Here is a 27,787-nt window from a genome sequence, read left to right as displayed (position 1 = left end):
TCTGATTTTGAATTCTTTAGCCTTTTAAACATCCATAATAAGTCCCATTCGTTGTCCCTATGTTACCTTGATGAAATTCACTCGATTGAATTTAATGGCAATCCATGCTACCAGTAGCCCTTGCTTGTCCATAAAGTAGAGTTTCCGATTCTGTGTTGTTCCGAATATTGAACATGTACACGTGGTAGCTGTGACTACAACACAAACTCGCAGGAAAAGAATATGGATCAGCAGATTTATACACGATAAGTCTGCTGGCGAAAAAGACAACATATAATCCAGAAAAGTGAATAAGCTATAGAATGAATCAGGTATATATGGATCTAACCAACCCATGTTGGATTTTTTTCTTATGTTTGTCTCTCTTTATACCTTTCCTGTCACAGTGTATTCTCTGGGATTCGTATTTTGATCTACCAATTTCATCTCTAAGTGCTGTTGCCGAATCAACAGAGATCATTCCATCTGTGTGGTTTTAATCGGGAGTTACGCAACAAGGCAGCAATGTTCAGTAGATTAGAGAGCTCAAGTACTTGAACAATGTGCTTGTGGACTGGTGATATAAAATTGGAATTAAGTAGTCCTATAGCCCGCCCACTGGTTGTAAAAATATTACCGTAAAATCACTTTGACTTCTGTCACTCATTCATCGATTATGTTCGATAGTACGACCAAGTGATTATTAATATCCTTCTTCCAAGCAGAGTTCTTTAATTACGCGTTCAAATTCACTCTTGAAATTCTTATTAACTCGACAAAGTGTGTGTCTGAGTTGAGGAGGAAATTTGATGGAATTGATATAATATGTCGATCTTTTTACTCTGAAATTGAGATATGATTAAAAGACTGCTTACGTAGATATAAAGTATATGAAAAGTTCTATTTGGAGCAATCCATCGAGTTAATGAGTACTATGTATCACTGACAGCCACTTTCGAAGTGGCAATGAAATTTTGTAATATGACAAAAATTTTATGGTTATGAAGTCAACATTAAACTCGGCAATTCGGACTTAAATACCGATGCAAGTATCGGTACTTTGCTAAATCATAGTATACTTTGACCCTAGTATTCCCTTTCTATTCGAGGTATCATACAGCTTTTCAAACAATCTATATCGGGTAAAAGGTTTACTTGTATTTAAAATGTATGTATGTATGTATGTATGTATGTATGTATGTATGTATGTATGTATGTATGTATGTATGTATGTATGTATGTATGTATGTATGTATGTACTACTATCTTCACTCAAAACTTATTTAGCAGAAATAAACAAAAACAACTTTTCATTTAATTATATTATTTTTAATCACAAAATTTGTTTAACAATATTTTATTATTTTATAACATTTTAAATTAAATTACTAAATAACTGTCATAATGAGTGCATTTACAATAAAAATGTGAACGAAAAAGAACAACAAAAAACAAAAAAATTAACGAAAATGTTCATAAATAATTTAGAATTATTCACGAAAAATACTTTAAAACTTCACATACGAAAAAAATCACTCAATCTTTGTCATTTCTCTCTCTTGCTCGAATCAATCATTATCTTAATGTTCACCACATTCACGCAATTCACGATTGCCCAATGGCAATGGAGGACGGAAGTTGTTGATAACTTTACCGTTCAATTCATTGCAAGGACATTCTTCCTTAACGTCATAACAGTTCATATCCCGCATAGCTTCCAACTGATCGTGCGACACTTCAATAGGGGTCTTGAAGACCAACCAAATGACACACTCCGAGCAGGGTGGGGTGGTCAAGGAACCTTCATAAGTCCAGTAGGTAGTGGTGCTGGGCAAAAGTTTAGCAGGATCACAGCCATTGGGCAGAGTAATGCGATCACCCTTGTGTTTAACAAATTGCAAAAGGCTAGTGATTTTATCGAATTCTTGATGATGCATACCGGGCTAGAGATTAGGAAAAGAAAAAGAAATTAATAAATATCTTAAAGAATTTTAAGGGGAATATAATATAATACCGTAAGGAAAACTCCCAATACAGCCAAACCATCAGGAGCGGCAGCTGCCTCCTTAAAGCTAGCATATTTAGTGGTATTCCAATGTACCAAATGCAATTCCCCAGCATAGGCTTCACCATCGACGGTATGTTCGGACCCCTTAGAATCACTGCAACCCCAATGACAATGGAATTGTTCCAATTTATAGATATTATCACCCAAAGGACCACCAGTCAGTTCGGATTCAGTACCATCAACATCTACACGCCAGCAATAGCCTGGATTAACTAAACTCTTAGTGTGTTCTGGTACATAATGCCATTTTAAGGGAGCCACCTTTAAATCACTACCCTTTTTGCAGATGGCAGTATTGATATCGACGGGCGATTGACGGGTGCCAGTTGCCTCTGGAAATTCAATGAACCACTTATCGGGTCCTGTAAGAGACAAAAAAGTAGGGAAAAAATGTATTAAAATCATGTTGAATCCGAAAATTATAGTAAACTTTATGTAAAAACGGGCTATATAGAACTGGTGCCGTAACTGTTCCTTTAGGGGGGGAAAAGATTGTTTATACATTTATCGAAAGGAAGCAAATATAAAGTTTTAATTAAAAATGGTTTCTAAAGAACTATGTAAAGCAAACTTTATGTTAAAAAAGGAACTAAAAAGAACTGGTTACGTAACTAGTTCTTAGTAGATAGAGATTTCTTACTTTTTATATAAAACGAATCAAAGAAAACTAAACCCTTTTTTATAATTGAGAATGGTTCCTAAAGAATTATGTAAAACGAACTTTGTGTATAAAAGGAACTTAAGAAAACTAGTTCTTTAACTGGTACTTAGGTGATACAGATTTTGAACCGTTTCTATCATACTTTAAGTAGAAAAAGAACTTAAGAGAACTAGTACCGTAAGTGGTTTGTAGAGTGGTGGACATTTTTTAACCATTTATATGAAAGGGATCAAAGAAATGTTAACTTTTTATTAACAATACAATTCGTTTCTTTAAGAATTGTGTAAAACATACTTTAAGTAGAAAAAGAAGAGAACTAGTACCGTAACTGGTTCGTAGAGTGGTGGACATTTCTTAACCATTTATATGAAAGGGATCAAAGATATATTAACTTTTTATTAACAATACAATTCTTTTCCTTAAGAATTGTGTATAACATACTTTAAGTAGAAAAAGAACTAGTACCGTAACTAGTTCATAAAGTGGTGGACATTTTTATCTCATTATATAAAAGCGATCAAATGATTTCTAACCATTTATATGAAAAGGATCAAAGAAATGATAACTTTTTATTAAGAATACAATTCGAGTCCTTAAGAATTGTGTACAACATACTTAAAGTAGAAAAAGAACTAGTACCGTAACTAGTTCATAAAGTGGTGGACATTTTTATCTCATTATATAAAAGCGATCAAATGATTTCTAACCATTTATATGAAAGGGATCAAAGAAATGATAACTTTTTATTAAGAATACAATTCGAGTCCTTAAGAATTGTGTAAAACATACTTTAAGTAGAAAAAGAACTAGTACCGTAACTAGTTCATAAAGTGGTGAGCATTTCTATCTCATCATATAAAAGCGTGTAAAAATACTTTAAGTAGAATTAGAACTTAATAGAACCTGTACCGTAATCGGTTTATAAAGTGGTGGCCATTTCTAAATCATTATATGAAAGGGATCAAAGAAATGTTAACGTTTTATTAAGAATATAAATTGGATCCTTAAGAATTATGTAATACAAACTTTAAGTTAAAGAACTTAAGAGAACTAGTTCTGTAACTGGCTCATAAAGTGTTGGACATTTCTAATTCATTTTATGAAAGGGATCAAAGAAATTATAACCGATTAAGTAAAAATGATAACATACTTTAAGTAGAAATAGCACTTAATAGAACTAGTACCGTAACTGGTTCATAAAGGGTTTCTTGCCCATTATATGAAAGCGATCAGAGAAATTATAACTTTTTATCAAGAATACAAATTGGTTCTTTAAGAATAACTTAAAATAACTAGTTCCCTAACTAGTTCTTAGGGAGGTGAAAATGTCTCACCTTTTATATGAAAAGGATTAATAATATAAAAAGTTTTTCTTAACAATATAAATTGCTTCCTCAAGACTTACGTAATCATTTTAGTACCTACAGTTTTTCTTATCAAAATTTTTACTCAAAAGTTCCCATAATATTTTGTCGTGATTTATTTTATAACTTTTATAACAATTATAATTTATTAAGTACCAAACACTTAATTTCTTATAAATCATTTAGGTAGTTAATGCCTTTTTTATCAACTTGATTGTAAGCAAAAAAAAAAAAAAAACCAATTTGGTCATGAGTTTTATTATTTATTAATGGGACTAATTAGTTATCTTGAAATTTGTTTAATGATTTAAAAAAAATGACCAACTTTTTTTCTTTCTAACGAAAATTTAAAATTAGTTATATTTAGATACCACGACTGTAATATATATTTATTTAAGAATATATGATTTAAAGAAAAAGACATGTCTATCGTGACAGGGTATTAATACATCAAAATGTCAAGACCCTGGACTTAAAGTAATAAACCATATAACAGCTGATAACAATTTTTTTCCGTTATTTATTTTTTTTTTATTTACAAATGTTAATGACCATTATTTTGTGCTTTTTGTATTCCTCAGTTATTGTTTTATATAAAAAAATTATTTTATCGCAAATCTTTTTCTATTTACTCGCCATAATTGATGACACGAGTTGTTTGCAATAAAAATTTTTTATTTCTTAGTCAGTTTAACTGATTTACTAGTAAAATGTCTGGTCGTTCTGTCGTTTTTTATTCTTTTTAGCATTTTATGATCGTATGATCGTATGATCGTGATGATACTTTCTTAGCGCTATGCATTTAGAATATCAAATTGTTTCGTTTTACATTGCACAAATATAGGAAGGATGTTTAAAATAAAAAAAAAGAATATTAAATAATTTTTTTATTGCGTCGTTTTCTTATCGTTGCATTATACTTTTATTTTAGTCATTACGTTTAATTTCTTTTATTTATTATATTTTTTTGATATTTATGCATATTTTCAATAAGATATTTTAATAAAAAGAACTTTAAAATGACTCACAATTGTAATTAAAATAATTTATGGGCAGACAGAATTTATATATGGTTATTTAAACGTGATCAGAAGATGTTTATTAAAAGTTAAAATTTAAATAAAAATAATAAATAATTTAGCAAAAATTAAAAAAAAAATTTAAATTATCATAAAAATTTCTTTCAGTGTGAAAATTCTTTAAAACCTAAAAATTAACGAACATTTTCTATAATTAGAGCCAATTTATCTTTAAACGGTAATGCAGTGAACATTTTCTTAAAAAACAGAAAATTTTCATAGGTTAGGTTAGCGGCGCCAATATTCGGTCTTAATCGATGGTTTTATAGAAAGCTAAATTTCGACAATATTCACTTTAGAAGTCAATTTCACGACACATAATAACTTCAGATACAATAATAACTTCAAATATTGCATTGTAACAACAACAATCAGTTCTTTTAAAAGCCAAATTCTCAAAACCAACTTGGAAGTCAAACTCTGGATACTATTCAGATTCTTTTAAGAGAAAACAAACTTTTTGGAGGTGAATTTTAACATTAATAGTGGATTCTTTAGAAGCTTTATGCTGACTCCAATCAAGGTTTCCTTATGGCTATTTTTGATGAGAATTTCTGGAGTCTAGTAAAGTTCATTTAGACACTAAATTCCGGCAACAATCTGTATTCTATGATGTTATTTTCCATAACTATCTTGGGTATTTAGAAAGCCAAACTTTAGCTCTTATTAAGTTCCTTTTTAAACCCGAGTTCCAACATTTATCGTGGGTTCTTCAGAAGCTTTATGCTGACTCCAATCAAGGTTTCCTTATCGCTATTTTCGATGAGAATTTCTGGAGTCTAGTAAAGTTCATTTAGAAACTAAATTCCGGCAACAATCTGTATTCTATGATGTTATTTTCCATAACTATCTTGGGTATTTAGAAAGACAAACTTTAGCTCCTATAAAGTTCCTTTTTAAATCCGAGTTCCAGTATTAATAGTGGGTTCTTTAAAAGCTTTATACTAAAACCTAACGATAATTCCTGGAACTTAGTAAAGTTCTTTTAGAAAATATATTATATTATGTAAATTGCTCTTTGGGTAGGCAAACTAGCGCAACAAATTCTTTTTAAAGCCCAAATCTGTTTTCTGTGCCAATCTAGAGCCATGTGTGTAACAACATATTCCTGCTGGAGTTTAATCTAATGTTCCGATTAAGCACGATCTTCTACCTGTATATCAATACTCCAAAGCTTGGATCGTTAGTGTTGTAATTAGGAAGGAGTTAATGTAGATCCCCAGATCATCATAATTTTCTGTCTGGGACCAGTGTTTTAAAGCTTTCAAGCTAGTGTTGTGATTAGAACAGGCGCGGATCCACACTCTTTCTCCAAAAGTTTAAGCTGGATCCGCGGATGGTTAAGGGAGATGGTAATGTTGATTCTAAGATCAGTTTCATGTGCCACTTTAGAACCACAACAACAGATTCCCGCTGAGGTTTGCTATAATATTTCGCTTGAACACTATTTTCTATCTGAAACCAATCTCTCAAACATCTCGACAATTTCTTTTTCCCGTAAGCAATCTGACACATTTGTCCTGTAACCGATTTCAGCTCAGTTTGACTAAAGACGAGAGTCGACAAAGAGTGTTGCCTGTTATCTTGCAAGCGTTTTTAAAAATAGTGGGACAAAAATCTCATTTCTAGTGTATGGATTATAAGTTTGAATTTAAGCTTTTAGTTTCGAATATTTCTTCAAAACTTACACTCAATTAAGAAAATTTTTTTAAAAGTTTAAAATTGGATTCAAAATGTTTTTTTTCTGATTTTTAACTTTAAAAATTGTTTTAATTTTCATATAACTACTATTAAGGGTCAATCTTTAGGTGAAGGATTAGGGATTAAGTTAAAATTAATCTTCGAATGTTGTTTTTGTTGTTTGATTTATCGATTAGTATATGTTGTTTGATTTATCGATTAGTATATGGGGACTTCACAATATATTTTTTCTTTTAAATTTGAGTTTTCATTAATTTTCTTATTACATTTACAATTGTCTTCTTCCTTTTTTATAAAACATGCATTGTTTTGATAACAAACAGTGACGTTTTCTGTTGTTTTGTATGGCAACACTGCGATATTTAATCTTGTACTCAAAAACATCAATAGGGATTAACATCGGAATCAATTTATTTTTAGATTAACTAATCTGATTATTAAATGGCATTTGATTGCCAACTGAAATAACCGCCCTAACAGGAATATGGAAAAAATTTTGAAAAAAATGTTTACATTCTTATCTTATCATTTAATAAATGCATCATTAAACTACCTATGGGTCCCCTTCGTTTTCCCTCCCTTCTAAGATCTTTTATAACTCAAATTAAAATCCTTCACTATTATCTCTAACAAAAATAAATAAGAAGATAAATAAATTTAAAAAGCAAAAAACGAGACTTTAAGAAAACATTATATGACAGCATTAAAAAAAAACACACTTTTAAAAAATAAATATAAACAAATTTAGAATAAAAATTAAAAGAAAAAAAGTTGTTGACTTTGACAAATAATAAAACAGATATGATAGATACGCGTATAAAACATATCACGTGCTGCGGAGTACAAAAATTTTTCAAGAAAAACTTGTGCCAAACGCGCATTCATGTGATCAGAGGAATGTGAAGAAATTATACAAAAAAGAAAACAAAAACAAAGATTTAAATACCAAATATGATAAAAAAATAATTAGATTGTATATAATTGTTATAAATTAATTAAAAAAGAAACTTTAATGCTTATAGAAAAAACCACCCAAAATAATTATGGGTTAAGAACACATCAATAACAAAAGAATTATTTGGGTTGATAAAAATGTTTTAAATTTATTATAAAGAAAAACAATTTTTTTATATAAAAACAGCAAGTAGCTTTAGTTAAGCAAATAAATTTATAAATTTTGCCAACAAAAACATTATAAACTTCTTAGGGCGGGTTTCTTACTCCTCAGTTAAACTAGGCTTAACTTGCTGTTAGATTAAACTCGGAACAAATTTAGGCGGTCTTTAACCGATGATTGTGTTTTTCAGTTTTAGATTTAAGCTCAGTTAACTTTACTAGTATTGCCAACTTTTCACTCAAAAACATAAACAATGAACAGCTGTTTTTGGCAAACAATACTTTTGTAAAATGGAAAATTTTGGAAAAATGTTAAATAAACATTTAAAACAATAATAAATAAAACAAAACAAATCAGAAAATTGCCATTTACTTAAAATATTAAGTTTTTGTTCTTTCGAAATCATTGTTTTATTGTTTTTGTTAATTGTGTTTTCACACTTATAACTTGAGTTTAATTGGCCAATTACACTCAGTTAAACTAATATAATAAGTAACTTTACTGATAACTGAAAAACACGAAACATATATTAATCCAGGTTTAACCAAAGAATGAAGATTATCTTTATCAGGAAAACTCGCCCTTATATGGAGAATTTAGGCGGAATTTATATTACAACCATATCAAGACATTTAATTGAATTTGTATGAGAAAACAATAAAAACAAAACATTAAAATACAATTAAGTTCCAGTGTTTGAATTGGTATAAAACAACAACAATGTAAAATAGAAACAGCTGTTTCTTTTATTTTCTTGTGTTTACATGAAAATCTGATCCTATGACTTGAACCTCCTCCACACTGGAAAACTTTTGTTGAGAAACTTTTTTTCTTAATTCTCTTTTGAAGTTTCCTTAATGTTTACACATAGAAACTTTTGTTTCAGAAAGTGCCAGTTCACACAAGGAAACTTTTGATTTTGTATGTGAGAAATAAAGATGGTTGATATACTGCCTCTTTCTCTCACAAGCAAAAATCAAAAGTTTCTCAAAAAAAACTTTCCCTATGTGCCGGTCCACACTAAGAAACTTTCGTAGAGAAACTTTTTCTTAATTCTCTTTTTAAGTTTCCTAAATGTCCACACATAGAAACTTTTGTTTCAGAAACTACGTGTTAATTGCATTGATTTGTTGTTGTACGAATGAGAAGAATAACAAAACAAAAGAAGTTTCTGAGTACTGGAAACTCCGTACCGCGAGAGAGATGAATGATATTCTTTCTCTCTCATGCAAAATCAAAAGTTTCTTAAAAAAAAGTTTTCTAGTGTGGACCGTCACCGGCACAAACTCAGAGTTCAACAAACAACGACCAAGGATTGTCAATCCAGCAACACCGACTTTACAGGTGTCGCTGCTACAACAACAACGTATTAATTGCATTGATTTGTTTTTGTACAAATGAGAAGAATAAGACCTGATCCATACTAGGAAACATCCGGTGAGAAACTTTTTCTTAATTCTCTTTTGAAGTTTCTTTAAAGTGGCACTAACCGGCATTAACTGAGTACGTGAAACTCCGTATATATTGCTATTTCCCTCTCTTTCTCTCACACCGAAAATCAAAAGTTTCCCACATAAAAAAGGATCCTTGCTTGATTTTTGAATCATTTGGGAAACTAAAAAGAGTCATACCGATGTCAAGTTGTATGGCCACATGTCAAAATTTTTATCAAAATTTGTGTATATAATGTTTATGCTTCCTCAGCTTCAATGATTTCTGGTAAATAGGTTTTGATCAAAATTTTGGCGTTTGGCCATACAAATCTTGCGCTCGTATGTTCAATGTGTGATGGTTTCAGTACATATTGCGTTTGGACCAGGGTAAACTTAACAAGGTACCAGCACTTGAGAGCAACCGCACGATTTTTAAACGATTTTTATATGGAGTTTTAAGCCTGTATGACCTGGTTCACACTAAATTTTGACGTTTGGCCATACAAATTTTGCATTCGTATGTTTAATGTGTAATGGTTTAATTTCATATTGCGTTTAGACCAGGGTAAACTTAACAAGGTGCCGGCACTTGAGAGCACACGCACGATTGTCAAACGATTTTTATATGGAGTTTGACAAACATACGTTTTAAGCCTGTATGACCTGGTTCACACTAGGAAACTTTTGATTTTTGTGTGTGAGAGAAAGAGAAAGTAATATCAACCATATTTTTTCTCACACACAAAATCAATTTAAATTTTTAATTAATCTTTAATTTTCTGAAACAGTCTTCATATGGGGGCTAGGGACACATATAGATTTTATATTTGGGCTGAATTTCATAGTGATATTAGTTTTGTAAGTTAATTTTAGAGAATCAAGAGGGCTTTGTATGGTAGCTGGGTCAAGTTTAAAATTATGACCTCAAAAGCCCTTTAGGCTTTAGTTCATAGACCAAAAATGACGACTTGGACCTTGTGCACAAGCTTATAGGGTATAGGATGAATATTTTTGTGCATTACAAGCATCAGCACTAACTCAAGATATCCTATACACTAAAGTTGTATAGAGTATACAAATCATAAAACATATTCGAGTGAAATCATTATTAATTCATGAGTTATTTACGTTTAACTGATTTTCGAATGTTGACTTTTTATGTCCAATTATGAGTCGATTCAAAAAATATATTGGTGATCATGAATAGACCGATCTATAAAGATTCAAAAACGATCATATTTATGTATTTACGATAAGACACTAAAAGTCCCCCTTTAAGTAGTTTAAGAGGTAACTAGTGCCTATTTACAAAACCTTAAAACTATCAGTTATATTTGTTTATATTTTAAAACAATTTATTAATCAAAATATTTAACATTGAATAAAAGTATTTATATGTCATATTTGCGATAATTAAGATCAATATATTTCATCGTATAATATGTTTATTTTTTAGTTCATATTTGCTTACAAAATATTAAAAATAATACTGTGAAAATGCAAAATCAATATTTATGTTAAAGAAATAAAGAATCTCTTCTATCGTTCTTTTTTTTTTTTTTTTGATCAAAGCATTTTTACAACAAAACGAAATGAATATTTTATAGTGCTATTATTTAATTATGGAAATTATTGCAATAAATAAAAGAAAACAAAGAAATTAAAAAAAAACAAATACGAAAGAAAACCACACGCTGGAAATACTATTTACGTCGACAGACAGTGAAAAGAAACAAAAGGTGGTGAAGGCAAAAAAAAAAATAATGAAATTTTAAGTGACGTTTAATGAAAAAGGTATAGAAAAAAGAAATAATGAACAAATTCGGTGAAAAAGTACAAGGTTCAAAAACAAAGTCAAGCCTGTCTAAAGCCTAATTTACCCGGACACACAAGTAATATTACTTGTCAAAATTTTGTGTAAAAGATCCCAATGTAATGAAACCATCACAAATTGAGAGAAATTACGGAAGAGAGTTTGACACTAGTATGGCTATCTTTTTTCACACTGGGAAAATTATTTTAAGAAACTTTTAATTTTTGTGTGTGAAAGAAAGAGAAACTAATATCAACCATCTCTTTCTCTCACATACAAAATTAAAAGTTTCTCAACAAAAGTTTCCCAGTGTGAACCAGATCAAAGCAAGCTGGTCGCATTAGATCAGGGATGTATTTTTACATAAACATAAAAAAGAAAAACAGCTGTTTTCATCATACTCTGTTATTGTTTTATACCATTATTTATACGAATATTTAAAACATATCAGTTGTAATTTAGGTCTGATTCAGGTCTCTTAAGGACGGTCAGAGTTTTACTTGTTGCCGAGCTTTCGACAGAATTAGTGCCGGTCCACACTAGGAAACTTTTGATTTTGCGTGAGAGAGAAAGAAAAAGAAATATCATTCATATCTCTCAAGGTTCGGTGTTTCCCGTACTTGGAAACTTACTTTGTTTTTTTATTCTTCTCATTCACTACAACAAATCAATACAATTAATACGTAGTTTCTGTACAAAAAGTTTCTATGTGTAGACATTAGGGAAACTTCAAACGACAATTAAGAAAAAGTTTCTCAATAAAAGTTTCCTAGTGTGGATCAGGTCTTACCATTCAACAGCGCACTTCGTATAACTGTTCGTTATGCGTTGTCCTCATTAAACATTGCTTTCGTTTTACTTCAAAGTGAGGTTATGTTTTGTCATAACCAGATAATACAACGCCAACCAGTAAGTCTTTCATCATTTCTTTAAATGAATTGAAAAACAAGTAAATCGTATTAGATCAGGTATGTATTTTTATGTAAACACTTCCAAAAATGTGAAACAGCTGTTTTCATCATTATTTGTTATTGTTTTATGCCAAAAGTGTAAACACAAATAATTCTCGTTTTTTGCTTTACTAAGTCCTGGTTCACACTAGGAAACTTTTTTTGGGAAACTTTTTATTTTTGTGTGTGAGAGAAAGAGAAAGAAGTATCAACCATCTCTTTCTCTCACACAAAAAATCAAAAGTTTCTCAACAAAAGTTTCCTAGTGTGAACCAGGTCTAAGGGTATTTCATTTTACTTTTTCATTAGACTACGTACGTAATGTGTGATCGTACTCTTTATGTACGTCAAGTATGATCGTGTGAAGCTTCCTTCACTCTTTACGTACATAAAGTGTAATCATGTGTAGGGCCCTTTACTTTTTATGTACGTAACGTATGATCGTGTAAAGCGACCTTTATATACGTAAAGTGCGATCGTGTGAAGCTCCCTTTACACTTTATGTACGTAAAGTTTAGTCTTATAAAGGGCCCTTTACTGTTTACATACGTAAAGTGTGATCGTGTGAGAGGCTCTTTAATAATAGACCAATTTTGGAAGATACTTTGGATATAACCAGCAGTTCGGTCAGGCAATCCCAAACTACCTATTTAACCTACGACTTAAGGTTACCCCAAGCTAACGACTGTCCAGCTGACTTACAATTTTAACATGTGCTTGACTTCTTACAAGAAAGTCATTTGTCACCCCCAAATATTACAAAGAGACAAACAAAAAGCTTAAGTTTGTTCTTAAGTGTCCAATCTCTCGCTTACAAAGGGTGAAGTGAAGATCGCTTACAAAGAGTACAATATGCTTGGCGAAAGACAAATTAGAGCCAACCAAGTGGTTGGGCGATAGAGGAATCACCGTTTTGCCAAACTGCTGGGTAAATTATGTTATTTGTTAACTATCAAATTTTTCATTTTCGCGATCGAATTCCATTTGATTTGGACCCATACCTATAGGGTATAATTGATTCCATTGCTAACGATTTTTCAAAAAAAAAAAAAAATTTATAAATATTGCATGTTATTTTTAGATGTCAACAGAAAGCAATGAAATTCAATGCTTTTATTTAATTAACACAATAAACAAATTTGATTTTTGTGGACCAACCAAAGATTATTGATCTACAGAAATTTTGCTTTATTGATTTTAAACAAAAAACAATACGAAATTGTACATAAGTATAAAAAAACCAAAAAAAAAATGTACTCATTCTATACATTTATTACCCCTTAAGCGAAATGCTGAAGGTTTTTTGCACTTGCCAGGTTTCGACAAAGTCTAGCAACAATGTTGCTCAACATATTAAAGTAAAAATCGTTCATTTATATACATATATCTACTATGAATTGTAACATCCAAAAGTGTTATTTTTTTATTTATTCTATATACATTTTTTTTGTTTTCTCCTCTTTAAACAATAGAAATTCACATTAGTCAATTATTGTGGCGTTTTTCTGTAGTTTTGGGGAAACAAAAACAAAACAACAAATAATAAAACAAAATAAACGTTTAATAGGCAATTTAATAATTGAACATTACAAAATTTTTGTATGATCATTTTATAATACTTATACGTACATGTAGTCATACAAACAAACAAATAGACAGATCGTAAGTTTTCTAGCTGAGCTCCCATTTCTATGTGAAATTACAAATGATGGGGGTTGTAGAATCTTTTTTTTTTAAAAAAAAGCATGTTTAACTTTATAGTTGGTTTTGTATAAAACAAAAACAAAACTAGTTGTTGTTGTTGTAATATAATGAATCTTATCATGCTATTGCAAATTATATACATTTAGCAATCTATAATATAATTTTTAATCAGATAAACGTCATTTATTAATTTTTAAGTGAAATTTCCTCTTGAATATTTCAGGAAAAGTGTTTATGAGTTGTTTTATATTTCTAAATTTACGATCATATATTTAATATATATGATTATGTTATGTTGATTAGAAAATTGATTGACTTGAGACTTAAGCTGTCTTTAAACTATTTCAGTTGTCGTTTGTCAGCATAAAGGGTACTTTACACGATCAAACTTTACGTACGTAAAGTCTGATAGTGTAAATAAAAGTCACATGATTTATATTTTTTGTGTTTACACGATTGCTATAAAAAAATAACAAAATAAGATGGAAACAGCTGTTTCACTTTTTATACCCCACATCACTTTAGTGGGGAGGGTATATTGGGTTTGTGCTCATATTTGTAACGCACAATAATATTGGTCCAATACCCACCTTAAAGTAAACCAATCGGCTCAGAATCATTTTCTGGATCGATTTAGCTATGTCTTTCCGTCTGTCCGTCCATGTAAACCTTGTAATCATACTACAGGTCGCAAATTTTGAAGATAATTCAATAAAATTTGGTACATGATCTTTTATTATCCCCGGTTAGAATCGGTCCATTATTTCACCTAGCCCCCATACAACTGACCCTCACGAAATCTATAATAATAGATCCTCATATGACCCTAGCCCCTATGAAAAGCCCCCATCAAAACTTCGGTTTACATCAAAATACATCCCTGATCTAATGCGACCTGCTTGTTTTTTGAATCATTTCAAAAAATGAAGAGAGCCATACGACTGTCAAATTTTCCATCCGTTTGCTCTCTCAACACAACATTTTGACAGATCATATTACTTGTATGATCATGTAAAGCCGGCCTAACTTGTCAAAATTGTTCTATGTATATAAAATTCTATTTCAATAGTGAACATAAAAAGTTAATTTCAGCCCTTCTGTTTAATATAAAATTGGATGCAAGCCCTTAAAGAGTGATAGAGGGATAGACTCACAACATCTGATTAGCATATTAAAATACACGATCGGGCGTAGAACCTGCAAATGGCGATGTACTAGCCACACTATTAGAACTAGAATTAGTTTAAACTGTAACCCTCATGGGAACATAGGAAGAGGGGCTTATAAATGTAGGACATAGATTAAGGATAAAGTAAAACGTTGAGACAAATGTTGGAGAGAAGTGAAGACATTGACACAAAAAATAGAGCTATGTATAGAAAATAACCCTAAATATTTCTATAAAGAATCTCTTAAGAAAGAAAATCCAATTTTAATTCTATTTAAAAAAGAAATATCTTTAAGTAGAGAATTATTCGAAAATACAGGTCGAAAAAAAATTAAAAAAAAAATTGTTCCAATAAATATAAGCAGATATTGAAAATTACCCCCATATCATGTTAAGAACTTTTTTTAATTCAACAACTCCCATTAGTAGACCATAAATTTGTTAATTCTTTTGAATTTCCCATAAAGAAGTGTATAGACTAGACCATAAACAAGTCAATGGACCTGTCAATTCAATAGTCATTCGACTTGTCAATATAACAGTCAATAGATAAGTCTCTAGACTAGTTAAAAAACTAGTAAATCAAATTTATAAAAATTAGTAGACTAGACCATAAACTAGTCAATAAACCTGTCAAGAGATTAGTCGATCGACTAGTCAATAAACCTGTCAATTGAATAGTCTATAGACTAGTTAATAAACTAGAAAAATATTTTTAAAAAAGACTTGTCAATGGACCTGTCAATAGAATAGTCTATCGACTTGTCAATAGACCTATTAATAGAATTGTCTTTAGTCTAGTCAACAAACTAGTAATAAATCAAATGTATTCATAGTATTCAATAGGTAATAGGTTAGTCCAACTTTTCAATAGATTATTGCGTAGACTAGTCAAAGGAAATATTCTTTTCTAAAGGATTGAACTGTGCTAAACCGAATTGCAGTGGATTTTTCGAGATATCTTAGTCCTGAGTTGAAAATTTATATGTTTCATGTTTGGACTAAAGTATACTTAAGGGACTGAGCTGCGCTGAATCCGAATCTAACCAGAATATCTCCATTGCAAGGGATTTTTCTAAATATTTTAGTCTAAAGATTCAAAGATCCCGGGTTTTATTACTTTTGAGAAAATATAACGGCAGGAAGTCACTTATATTGATGAAATCGTTGATCCCGTTCAGCTGTTGCTGAGTTGACAATCTTTTTCCGATTGAGAATCGGGTCGAACGTGCACAGCTGTTATGTTCTTTGCTTAGTACTATTAACAAAAGTTTTTGTATTGGATTGTGTATAGGACGAATCTTTGAACATACATAAGTTCAAAAGATTTTTAGTCAGTCGGAATACGAACTAGGGACTAAGGTTTGTTAGTTAAATATTGTACTCATTGCACCATTGCTTAGCTGTTCTTCTATTTCAGATTAAAAAAAGTAATTACTAGAGTATTTCAATGTAATGCAGACGCTAAGTAGTAGTCATTGAAAAGTGAGTGGTAAAGAAAGTACAACCCATCCAAACTTAATTTGTAATGAAATGATTTTAATGTAAATTTTGTATATAAGTAAAACTAATTAAATAATGTTTCAGAATTATCACTAATTTAATAAGACTATTTATCGGAATAAAAGTACATACTTGTAAGATTTTTTAATTAAAAATTTATGAACAATTTTGAAAATTTTACTCATTACTTTGGTTATACAAATTTTGAGAGTATGTATGTTTGTTTATATGGATGTTTATTGCACTTTAATTCAAGTGCCTTGAATGAAAAATTAAACAAAAAAATTTTTTATAATAATTAAAATGAATTGAAATAATTGCACCAATTACAGTAGTGTTCAAAATTCAATCTTTACGAAAAGTTTGAAAGGAGAAAAAGACAATTTCCATTCACAATAGTAAAGCTAGTTGGCAATATTTGTGAATTGTTTACAAAATTATAATGTAAACATTCAAAATAGCGACAATTTGTTAGACCTGGTTCACACTGGGAAACTTTTGTTGATAAACTTTTGATTTTGTGTGTGAGAGATAGAGATGGTTGATATTTCTTTATCTCACACACAAAAAATCAAAAGTTTCCCAAAAAAAGTTTCCCAGTATGAACCAGGTCTTAGTGCCGGTCCACATTAGGAACCTTTTGATTTTGAGTGAGAGAGAAGAGCAAGAAAATCATCCATCTCTCTTGCGGCGCGGAGTTTCTTGTACTCGGAAACTCGTTATGTGAGAGAAAAAGATGGTTGATTTTTCTTTCTCTCACACACAAAAATCAAAAGTTTCCCAAAAAAAGATTCCTAGTGTGAACCAGCTATAGAAAAAAAGTTTCTCAACAAAAGTTTCCCAGAGAGAATTAAGAAAATGTTGGTTCTACTCCCGCCTGAGTTACCGGTTAGGGAGCGCACAATAGACTCGATAGAGGCCTAGGTGTATTTCTACGGATTTGATGAATAAACATCCTCTTCTTTTAACTAACTAACTAACTAACTAACTAACTAACTAACTAACTAACTAACTAACTAACTAACTAACTAAATAAACGACTAACTAACTAAATAACTAACGAACTAACTAACTAACTAACAAAAGTTTCTTAGTGTGGACCAGGTCTAACGAAAACAAACAAATTTGCTGAGTAACTGAGGGAATCATGGGTCAAGCTTTAGTAAAATTTTATTTGTTACTTTAAAGAGTTCGTTATTTACAATTTTTTTTTAATTCCTCAATTTTGAATTCCACAAAATTAACAAAATAGTAACAAAATGTTATTGAATAAAATTTCATTATTAGAACTAAATTTGTTTTCCCTTTGCAAAACATTACTTTTAATTGCTGGAAATAAAAGTTATTTAAAATTACGTTTTACTGTGAAAATCTATATATTATTGTGAATATGTTTCAATTTCTATTTATTTGTCTTACGAACTACTAAAACTTCTAATTGTATAAGTACTTTCAATTAACAACGCTTATCGTTAATTACTATTTTATAAATATAATTTTACAGTTAATAACATATTTAATTAAAAAAAACTGACATTTTAAAAAGCAATTCACAGCAAAAACATATTAAATTAAATTTGCAAACAAAAATTAAGTAAATTTAAAGTTTACTTATATAAGAAAAAAAATTAAAAATAAAAGGTGTTTTGTAAAACCAGTAAGTTAATTTTAACACATGTTTGTTCATCCAGAGTTAAAATTAATTTTGCACGTGATTTAAGAATAATTGTTGATCTCATTTCTAAGTAAAAATAAACATTTTTATTTTGTTTTATAATGTAATAAATTAATTCCCTTCCATTGGCGGGCTGCAATAAAGTTCAATGTTTTTACATTATAAATAATTCACATGATTAAATATTTCTATTTCTGATAATTATTTATTTGCAATTTACAGGAAATGCAACAGATGAAAACGTGTTTTATTTTCATTGTTCATTTATTTTGAAAGCGGCAAAACGGTAATATTCTGCTCTATTCAAGAATTTTGGAAACTGATCTTTATCGAAAATTGGTGATTGATTTCCAATCAAAAATTTACAGAATTATGTTTCCTTTTTCCCTCTTTTGAATTACTAACTATTCACCTCTATCGCCATCATTTCACGTGAAATATGTTCCCTTTTCACTTTTGTCATTCACTAACTTTTTTGTCGAGAAAAAAATTCCCTGTTGTGAAATTTGTTGATGGAATTTTGTAAACATCGAACAGCTGTTCCATACAAAATCAACTATTGTGAATGAATTGTTCACAACAAGTTCACGATAGCAATTTTCCCTTCGAGGGAAATGAAAATTTTAAGGGAACAAACTTTCTGCCGATCCACACTAGGAAACTTTTGTGTGTGAAAGAAAGAGAAAGAAATACCAACCATCTCCTTCTCTCACACACAAAATCAAAAGTTTCCCAGTGTGAACCAGGTCTTTTCACTTCTATTGGTGATAAGAACAGACAAACTTTCTGCCGGTCCACACTAGGAAACTTTTGAAAGATAAAGAAATATCAACCATCTCTTTCTCTCCCATACAAAATCAAAAGATCCTCAACAAAAGTTTTCCAGTGCGAACCAGGTCTTTTCACTTCTATTGTCTCCTATTGTGAAGTTTTTTTTCATAGAATTTTGTAAACAATGAACAACTGTTGCAAACAAAATCAACTATTGTGAATGTATTGTTTAGCACAAGGCTAAGATCGCAATTTGCTATTCGCAATTCTTCCTTCGAGTGGTATGAAAATTTCAAGGGAATTAAAATTTGAGAGAGCGGTGAATAATTTGTGCGTAAACCATTCATTCACAGTAGTTGTTTTTGTTTTTTACAGCGTTTTCTGTTCGCCAATATATGGAGCACATTTTAGCGCGATTAAATGGAAACCTGATTCCACTTTTCTGGTTGTTTTGGTTTAAGATAAAAATTTAATCGCGAATTCTACATAAATGTTTTATTCATTCACAATAGCGAAGAAATGGAAACCTTTTTGAAGCAATATTTTATAAAAGTTTGTTAAGTTTAATAAATTAATTTTAAGGTAACAACAATTTCACTTCTTTCGGCGATAGTTTTGAATGAGATTATTGTATGAACCATTCATTCACAATAGTTATTTTCATTCTCTACAGCTTGTTCTGTTCGACAAAATATGAATCACATTTTTTGAGTTTAAAATTTTAGCTGTTTCGGTTTAACATAAAAATTATATCACAAATGGTTCATTCATTCACAATAGAGAAGAAATAGAGACTCTTTTCAAGCAATATTTGATTAAATTTTTATATAATTATTGTGTTATTGTTACCTTAAAATTGGTAACAACAATTTCACTTAAGGTAAATGATTTTTGTATGAACCATTCATTCACAATAGTTGTTCTTGTTCATTTTTTTCGGCAAATATATATTTTTTTGATTCACTTTTTGCGCAAATAATTGGATACCTATGTTCCTTTTATAATTTGTTTAGTTTAAAAAAAATTTGGATATCATAAACTTTATTTGAATGGTTCATTCATTCACAATAGAGACAAAATGAAAACCTATTTTAAGCAAAATTTTATAAAAATTGTAAGCGAATATCAATAAAACAAAAGTGTCACTTCTATGGGCGATAGGTGTGAATGTATTTTTAAAGACTGTTCATTCACAATAGCTGTTTTTGATCGTAATCGCTTGTTCTGTTCGTCAAAGTATGGATCACATTTTCGGAATTCACTTTTATCGGCAATAAATTTCAATCTAATTGCTTCAATTTATTAGAAAAATTATAGCATAAATACATAATGATTCGTTAATGAATCATTCACAATAGAGAAAGAATATATAAAGAAATTTCCAGCGAAATTTTAAACAATTTTATGTGCAAATTTTTTGTATTTGAAAACAAAATTCTTAAAACATTTAAAATTTTAAGGATTTTTAAGCAAAATATCTAAAGTTTGTAAAATTATAAAAAAAAAATATTCAAATTTGGAATGCCCTAATGGCCATTTTCTTAAAAACAAAACTAACATATTCCCCTAAACATTTTGACAATTTCGGGGAATATGTTTAAAACACATTTCAGAGAACAAAATAACCTTGATTATAAATTTCTAAATAAATTCACGTTTCTTTAAAAGTTTTTTTTTTCGACAAAATTTATTGTAAACGGCATTCACGCTAATATGCAACACATTGAACTTTTTCAATAAAGATCTGTATCTGTAAATTTGGCAAATACCTAATAAATATGTACATTTCGCAGACAAAACTTGCATACGTCACATATCTGCAATCATATCTATTTTTTTTTTTTGTTATCAATTTATTAACATTTATATGTTAATGAGATGTTCATTGGAATTTGATGGTGACCAATAACTACGTATGTACATATGTATATGATCGGGTAGTTATAAAAATTCGTTAAAAAAGTGTAAATAAACAAATTTTTAAAAGAGCTTTATCATAACGATATACATATTCGACTTAAAAGAAAACGTATCTTGAAAGTTGTGAAAAACACAAAAAAACGTGAGTAAAAATTTTGATTAAGAGAATCCGAGATCATATTTTGCTAAGAGAAGTATGAAGAGGAGTACTATGGAGTGTTAATAAAGAGACAATTAAAGTTTAATAGTGATTAGTAATATCGGTAAGAATCACTGTATAAGACTGCAGTTAAAGAATGATATGACAGTTGTACAATTTTTGGTCTAGTTTGATTTTGATTTGATCTTCTATTAAAAACACTTCTTCTTCTTCGATTTTAATAAATACCTAATATTTCTGCTCTTAAATAAGTTGAATGACCTTTAAAATAAACATAAATAAAATTTCAAGAGGAATTTTTCCAAAGCCATCGTATTTAATCTTTAATTAATATTGCATTAATGCTGATAAGCTATATTTGGCGGTAATAAACAGAGCTATAAGCTTGATCTGTTTAATGCACTAATCTTCTTCTTCTATATACTACATACATATATAATATATAAAATAATGGCGTTACTGACTGATTGATCATGCCACAGCTTAAATTAGAATTCATGATATTACTGTTAAAATATCAAGAATTCTAGTTTTAGCTGAGAATTACACAAGCTGTACGTAATTCAGTTTGAATTATCTTATGAATTACAAACAAATGTCTGTCATCTCTAATTTTTATCGAGTATTTATCAAAATCAACAGCTGATTTGCTTTCATTGGTTGGATACAAATAAACAAGAAAATTATAAAAAAAAATGCAAATAAATAGAAAATGTATAACTTAATTTGTTAAAACAATGTATTACACACACACACAAACACTTATATTCCAAAAAATTACAAAATAATAAATGAAAAATAAAAACAAAATGGCGATAAACTGTCAAAACGTATTAACAATATGCCGTAGAAGCGAATCAATTGGCTATCGTCATTTAGAGGCCGAATTAAGTAATTCAACTGGTATTACACTTAATCTACATATACACGGTTGTAAGATCTTACAATGTTGTCAGAAAAATATTCAGAATGTCTAACACGCGTGTCAGCTTATAATGTTTATCTTAGAACATTGCCAAAAATGCTTTTTTCTGACAATATTTTAAAACAAAAATTTTAACTTTTGATTTTTGTGTGTAAGAGAAAGTAATATCAACCATCTCTTTCTCTCACACACAAAATCAAAAGTTTCTCATCTAAAGTTTCCCAGTGTGAACCAGGTCAATGTTATCAGAATTTTTTTCAGAATGTCTAACAACAGTGTCAACTTATAATATTTCTATTGCAACACTGTCAGAAATGCTTTTTCTGACAACGTTGCAAAACAAAATTTTCAAGTTCATTTGATTTTTTTATATTTCTCTGCCAACATTGTAAGATCTAACAGATTTGTTTACATAGTTTAAGCGTCGTTTTGTACTTTTTCGAAATTAGTTCTAACAACCGTGCCAACTTATAATATTTCTATTGCAACACTGTCAAAAATGCTTTTTCTGACAACGTTTTAAAACAAAAATTATAAGTTCATTTGATTTTTTTTACATTTCTCTGCCAACATTGTAAGATCATACAAATTTGTTTACATAGTTTAAGAGTCGTTTTGTACTTTTTCCAAATAAGGTTCTTTTCTATTTTTGTACTAAACGGATCATGTTCGATGTAAAAAGTATTGGAGTAAATGTTCCATTAGGGTAATCACAAAACGGCTACCCGGAAAGACATTATAGGAGTACATCATCCCTTTTAGTTGTCGTATGTAATGCAGAAATCGACCGTATTTAAACAGTGAATCATGGTCTCATATAATAAAATTATAAAGGACAAGTTTTGTGAATAGTCCGATGTAACCTAGTACGTACATTGCAACGTTAAATGAAACATATTTTTCATAAATTTGGATTATTTTTGATCCAGTTCTGGCCCTTTACTGAGTACCCCTTACACGAGTGTGCGGAGCAGTCTCAATCCCGAGGAGGGTAGGAGAGAGGCAGGGTATTCCGATAATGTTTACATTGCAGTCTTTTATCTATAACTTAAAGGGATCATGTACTTCTAATATTTTACAAGTTACATGGGGCCCTATAAAACTAAACTTTATCAGGACACTAGTCCAGTACAGTATTGAAAACTGATAAAGGTACCAAGAATAAAATCAAAGATTTTTATCTCCAAACCCACTGTGTTTCCCTTATATAAGCTGTCAAAATCCATGAGGATCATAAACTTTAACGTAAACAAGCTTGAAAAAAAAACAATTTTCAAACATAGTATTTATGACAATTATTTAACAAAATTAGCAATTGTTTTTTTTATTTTAAAATTATATTAAAATTTATTCCTTTTTTAGAAACATTTAAGTCAACAAGGTTGTTTATGAAAGCTAATTAAGTGAATCCCGAAATGTGATTCATTTAAAAGCAAAAAAAAAAACAATTAAAATTTTAATCAACAGTGACAAACAAATTGCAATATACTTTAACAATAAAAATGTTTAATATTAAAAATTCTACAATTAATCACATTTCTTAAAATTAAATAACACTTATATTAGTGTTTTAAAATCTTTTAAAATTACTTTTTAATCACAGTTATGTACTTTTCAAAATCAACGTCAATGTTTAATTAATTTTCTTTTTTTTACTTTTAAAGATCTTAACTTTGTAGTGTTTCTTATCGTGATTAAGATATAAGTTAATTTCAAAAAGGAATAATCTGGTATAAACTAATTTATTGGGAAAAAACAATGATTAGTTCATATTAGTAATAGATTTAAAGATTTCTACCAACAATTAATTGATTAAAAAAGACAATATGTTCAAATTAAGAAAACAAATACTTGTGATAATTGTAACAATTCACAATTATTGTACTTGTACTTACATTCACTATGTAATAACAATAATAATTCACAATATAACTTTCTAATGTATTTTTAATTTATAGATCCCCAGCAGTTTGCCAAAGAGTTAATGCATCTGAATAGGACACAGATTTCCATTTACGTCCAACTACCTGGTTGGCTCTATATCGTAAGGAATGTACACTTTGTAAACAAGATTGAATACAATCGTCACTTCTTAAGCGATAGAGTGAAAAGCAAACTTTAGCTTTTTCCTGTTCATTCGTAGTTTATTGGCTCCCCCTTAGGACTAGCACATGTTTAAATAGCTAGTCACCTGGACAGTCGGTGGTTAGGATTAACCTTAAATAATAGGTTATATAGGTAGGTCGGGATATTCCGAACGAACTGCTGGGTATGTTCTGATTTAAATGAATATTTTTATAAATTTCATAATTTAAAGCTTTAAAAAACATTTTAAATTGTCCTCATTATAGGTCCCGAATAAGACCTAAAGTTCTCTCCCCATAATGATCCAAACAGTTTAAGTTTTTTACAAATTTTGTAAAAAGTTCTAGAATGTAAATAGAATCAATCACCTCCAGATTCTCTGGTAGTATAAGTGTATCTAGATATTTGAACCAAATTTTTTTTTGCAGTAAAAGTATTGATTACGTAATAGCTAGTGAAGGTCAACGCTCCATTAAATGCTATTAACACGTTGACGCCGTTATTTGCATCTACGAGCACTCGTGCTCGACGTCTATAGACGTCATTTACGTCAACGTATTAAGTAAAAGCTTAAGTAATTGAATAATTCTAAAACTGATCTTATCAAAAAGTTCTAGAAATTTTATAAGTTTTATTGGTAAAGCTTATCAGAAGTTGAATGCAATAATTTTGAAAAAGAAAATTAAGGAAATAACAAGTTCTACGTTACGTTATTATGTTGTAACCATAATGTTACGCAACAAGTTCTAGAACTTGTTAAACGTTTTCTTGTTAAAGCTTTCCAGGAATTGAATCGAAAAAAGTCACGAACAAACTCGATCTGGAATCATTCTAAATCGTTACGTTATTATGTTGCAACCATAATGTTACGCAACATTATTATGTAACAATCATCAAATGATTTCAAATGATAAGGAGCTTACAACTGGCCCGATAGGTGCCTAGGTGTATTTCTACGGATTTGATAAATACGGAGTATCTAGTTAGTAACTAATAAATTGGTAATAGAAAGGTAAACGTTTTCAGAAGTTGTTATTTTTAAACAAATTGAAAGAGAACTTGTTCCACAATCGTTTCTTTTTAATCACTAAAGAACTTGTTCTAGAATTGTTCTAAATTAGGTGTGTTATCTCTAGATATTACTTTATTATATAACAACCATTAAAAGCTAATTGTTCTAGAACTAGTCAAGGTTAAAAGGTTAGTTTGCTCTGTTAAGTTTTCTTGGAACTAGTGATGATTAAAGAAACTATTAGTTCCATAATTGAATTGAAATGGAATCAATGAACTGAAAAAAGAACTTGTTTTGGAATCATTGTAAACTAGGGTTGTTATCTGGTTTAAGTTATTGTGATTCTTCTGTAACTGGTTAAGGTTAAAAAAGGTCTTTTTATACCTTGACCAGTTACAGAAGAATCAGTTATATTTTCCTAGTGACGATTAAAGAAACTATGAATGTACCCAGCAAACATTTTTTGAAATTTATGATGAAATTTAAGTCATTTATGACTCTTCTGCACGATTAAAATGATCATTTATGCGCTCAATTTTTGATCATAAATGATACATTCGTCGGAAGACTCTTTTAAACGAGTTGTTCCGATCAGTTCTGACTAATTTTTTAATAGTTTTTGAGTCATTAATGGAGATGATTTGCTGGAAGTTTTAGAGTTATTTTGAATCAATAACAAATATACGCGAAACAATTTTAGATCTTCCAACTGTTCGAAATATGGCCTCAAAAAAGTTTCTAAAACTATCAAAATTTAAACACCAATATGATCAATTTTTGATTACTCTACATTTTGTTATTGTTGTTTTTTCATGTAATCAGTTTTCAATCATATATCAAGATCATTTTTGAATCATTTTTTTAAAGGTGCAACTTATGAATCGTTTTTCCTTCATCAAAAGGAGTCAAAAAAGACTCAGTTTACTGAATTTAAACACCAATATGATCAATTTATGATTACTCTACATTTTGTTATTGTTTATTTTTCATGTTACCAGTTTTTAATCATATATCAAGATCATCTTTGAATCATTTTTTAAATGTGCAACTTATGAATCGTTTTTCCTTCATCAAAAGGAGTCAAAAAAGACTCAAATAAAGATAACTAAATGAATTATTTGCTTGATTTCTAGAACTTGTTGAGAAACTAAGGCAAATGGGCCTTCCAACTTAAACCTGAGAATTATAAATTTAAATAGAACTTTTTTAAAAGTAAACACTTTTAAAAATTCAGAAGTTTAAATTTGATTTAAAAGGTCAAATACTATTTATGATACTTTTTGTTTTTTTTTTAAATTTAAATTCTAAATTTTTAACGGAAATTATGATGCCTACTGTAGAAATTTAACAAAAATTTTACAACTGATCTCATACATTTTAAATAAAAAAATAACATGGAAAAAACTTTAAAATGCAATTGACTGCATCAGAAATGAAACAAAAACAAGTTTTTTGTTTACAACAACAAAAATATTCAGAACACTTTAGAAATTTATAGTAATCAAACAAAAAAATTTAATCACACAACATTTTAACATTGTTAAAATGTCTGTTTTTATAAAATATATTTTTAATTTGCAACAACTTTCGGGAAGTGAAATTAAACTTTGGTGTAAAAAAGCAAAAAAAAAGTATATATATACAATTTTAAACTTGACATCTCGTACAGTAGTTTATTAAAAAAAAAACGTTGCATAAAAACACAAAAAAAATACAAATCGATCACGAGACTTTATATTGCAATTATAATCGATCGAGCTTAAAACTAAAACATACTACTGCAATCGAAGTGAAACAGGCACGATCTTTTTTTTCATTTTCTTCAAAAGCAACAAAAACTGAACGTGTTTAAATGCAAAAAAAATATATTATTATTATTTACAATAAAGCACAATAAAATTTGTAAATAAAAAATATAAACAGAGATTTAATTTTTAAAATGAGCAAGAGAATCAAAGGGAGAGTATGAAGAGTATAATCGTAATCGAACTTTACTTCAAGAATCAACAAACACTTATTTATACTCTTTTTTCTTACCATTTTCTTTAGTGTAACCCCAATGATGAGAACTCATATTTGAAACAAAAAAAAATAAACTTTATTACAAAACACAAAACTTAACAATTAAAACCGTTTAAGGGAGATCTTTAACAATAGATCTTCGTTACAATAAACGACCGTTAAATAATAGGAATGTTTTAGTTAAAAAAAAAAAGATCAAACGACCGTTAAAGGAAACTTTAGTAACTTAAGTTTTCTTAAGATTTTCTTAAAACGTTGTGTACTGTTAGTCTGCTAAATGAAGACTGAAAGTTGTCTATATCGAGCGCTACAGAATAAAGAACAGCAAAAAAAAAAACAGTTTTAGGCGTGAGTGAGTGAAAAGTGTTTACGAATAACAACAATCAACCAAACCTACATATGTGTATTGTACATAATAATGTATATATACATTTAACATGAGCTGGATTGTGTTGTTGTCATTGCTTTTGCTGTGTTGATGTTGCGATTGCTGCTGTCGCTGTTATCATCGTTGGTGTTATTGTTCTTTATTCATATGTATGTATGTTTATTTTGAAGACCCATGTTTACAGGCCGCTCAAAGTGTTGTTGGACAGACAACACTTTATGTTGTATGCATTTGGAATTACAACAACAAGAAACTTTGTTTTTTTTTCAAAAGGTAACACTAAAGATGC

General features: G+C 29.4%; 1 protein-coding gene across 1 annotated transcript; it reads right to left on the bottom strand.

Annotated features, from left to right (window-relative positions):
• Window positions 1-1,381: 1,381 nt before the first annotated feature.
• On the bottom strand, window positions 1,382-27,392 carry LOC111676795 (carbonic anhydrase 2). Its single transcript, XM_023437773.2, has 3 exons — window positions 27,126-27,392; window positions 1,994-2,409; window positions 1,382-1,922 (listed from the first exon to the last, which is right to left on the bottom strand). Exons 1-3 carry the CDS (start codon window positions 27,160-27,162, stop codon window positions 1,560-1,562), a joined length of 816 nt encoding a protein of 271 aa, XP_023293541.2. The 5' UTR covers window positions 27,163-27,392; the 3' UTR covers window positions 1,382-1,559.
• Between the last annotated feature and the right edge of the window lie 395 nt (window positions 27,393-27,787).

This window comes from Lucilia cuprina, chromosome 2 (genome assembly GCF_022045245.1).
Source record: "Lucilia cuprina isolate Lc7/37 chromosome 2, ASM2204524v1, whole genome shotgun sequence".
Lineage (NCBI taxonomy): Eukaryota > Metazoa > Arthropoda > Insecta > Diptera > Calliphoridae > Lucilia > Lucilia cuprina.
This window is presented reverse-complemented; position numbering and strand designations above follow the sequence as displayed.

Coding starts and splice junctions, on each gene's coding strand:
- LOC111676795 (XM_023437773.2), bottom strand. CDS start 27,162: ATGAGTTCTCATCATTGGGGTTACACTAAAGAAAATG. Junction 2,410..27,125: donor GGGTTACACTAAAGAAAATG/GTAAGAAAAAAG, acceptor TGTCTCTTACAG/GACCCGATAAGTGGTTCATT. Junction 1,923..1,993: donor TATTGGGAGTTTTCCTTACG/GTATTATATTAT, acceptor CCTAATCTCTAG/CCCGGTATGCATCATCAAGA.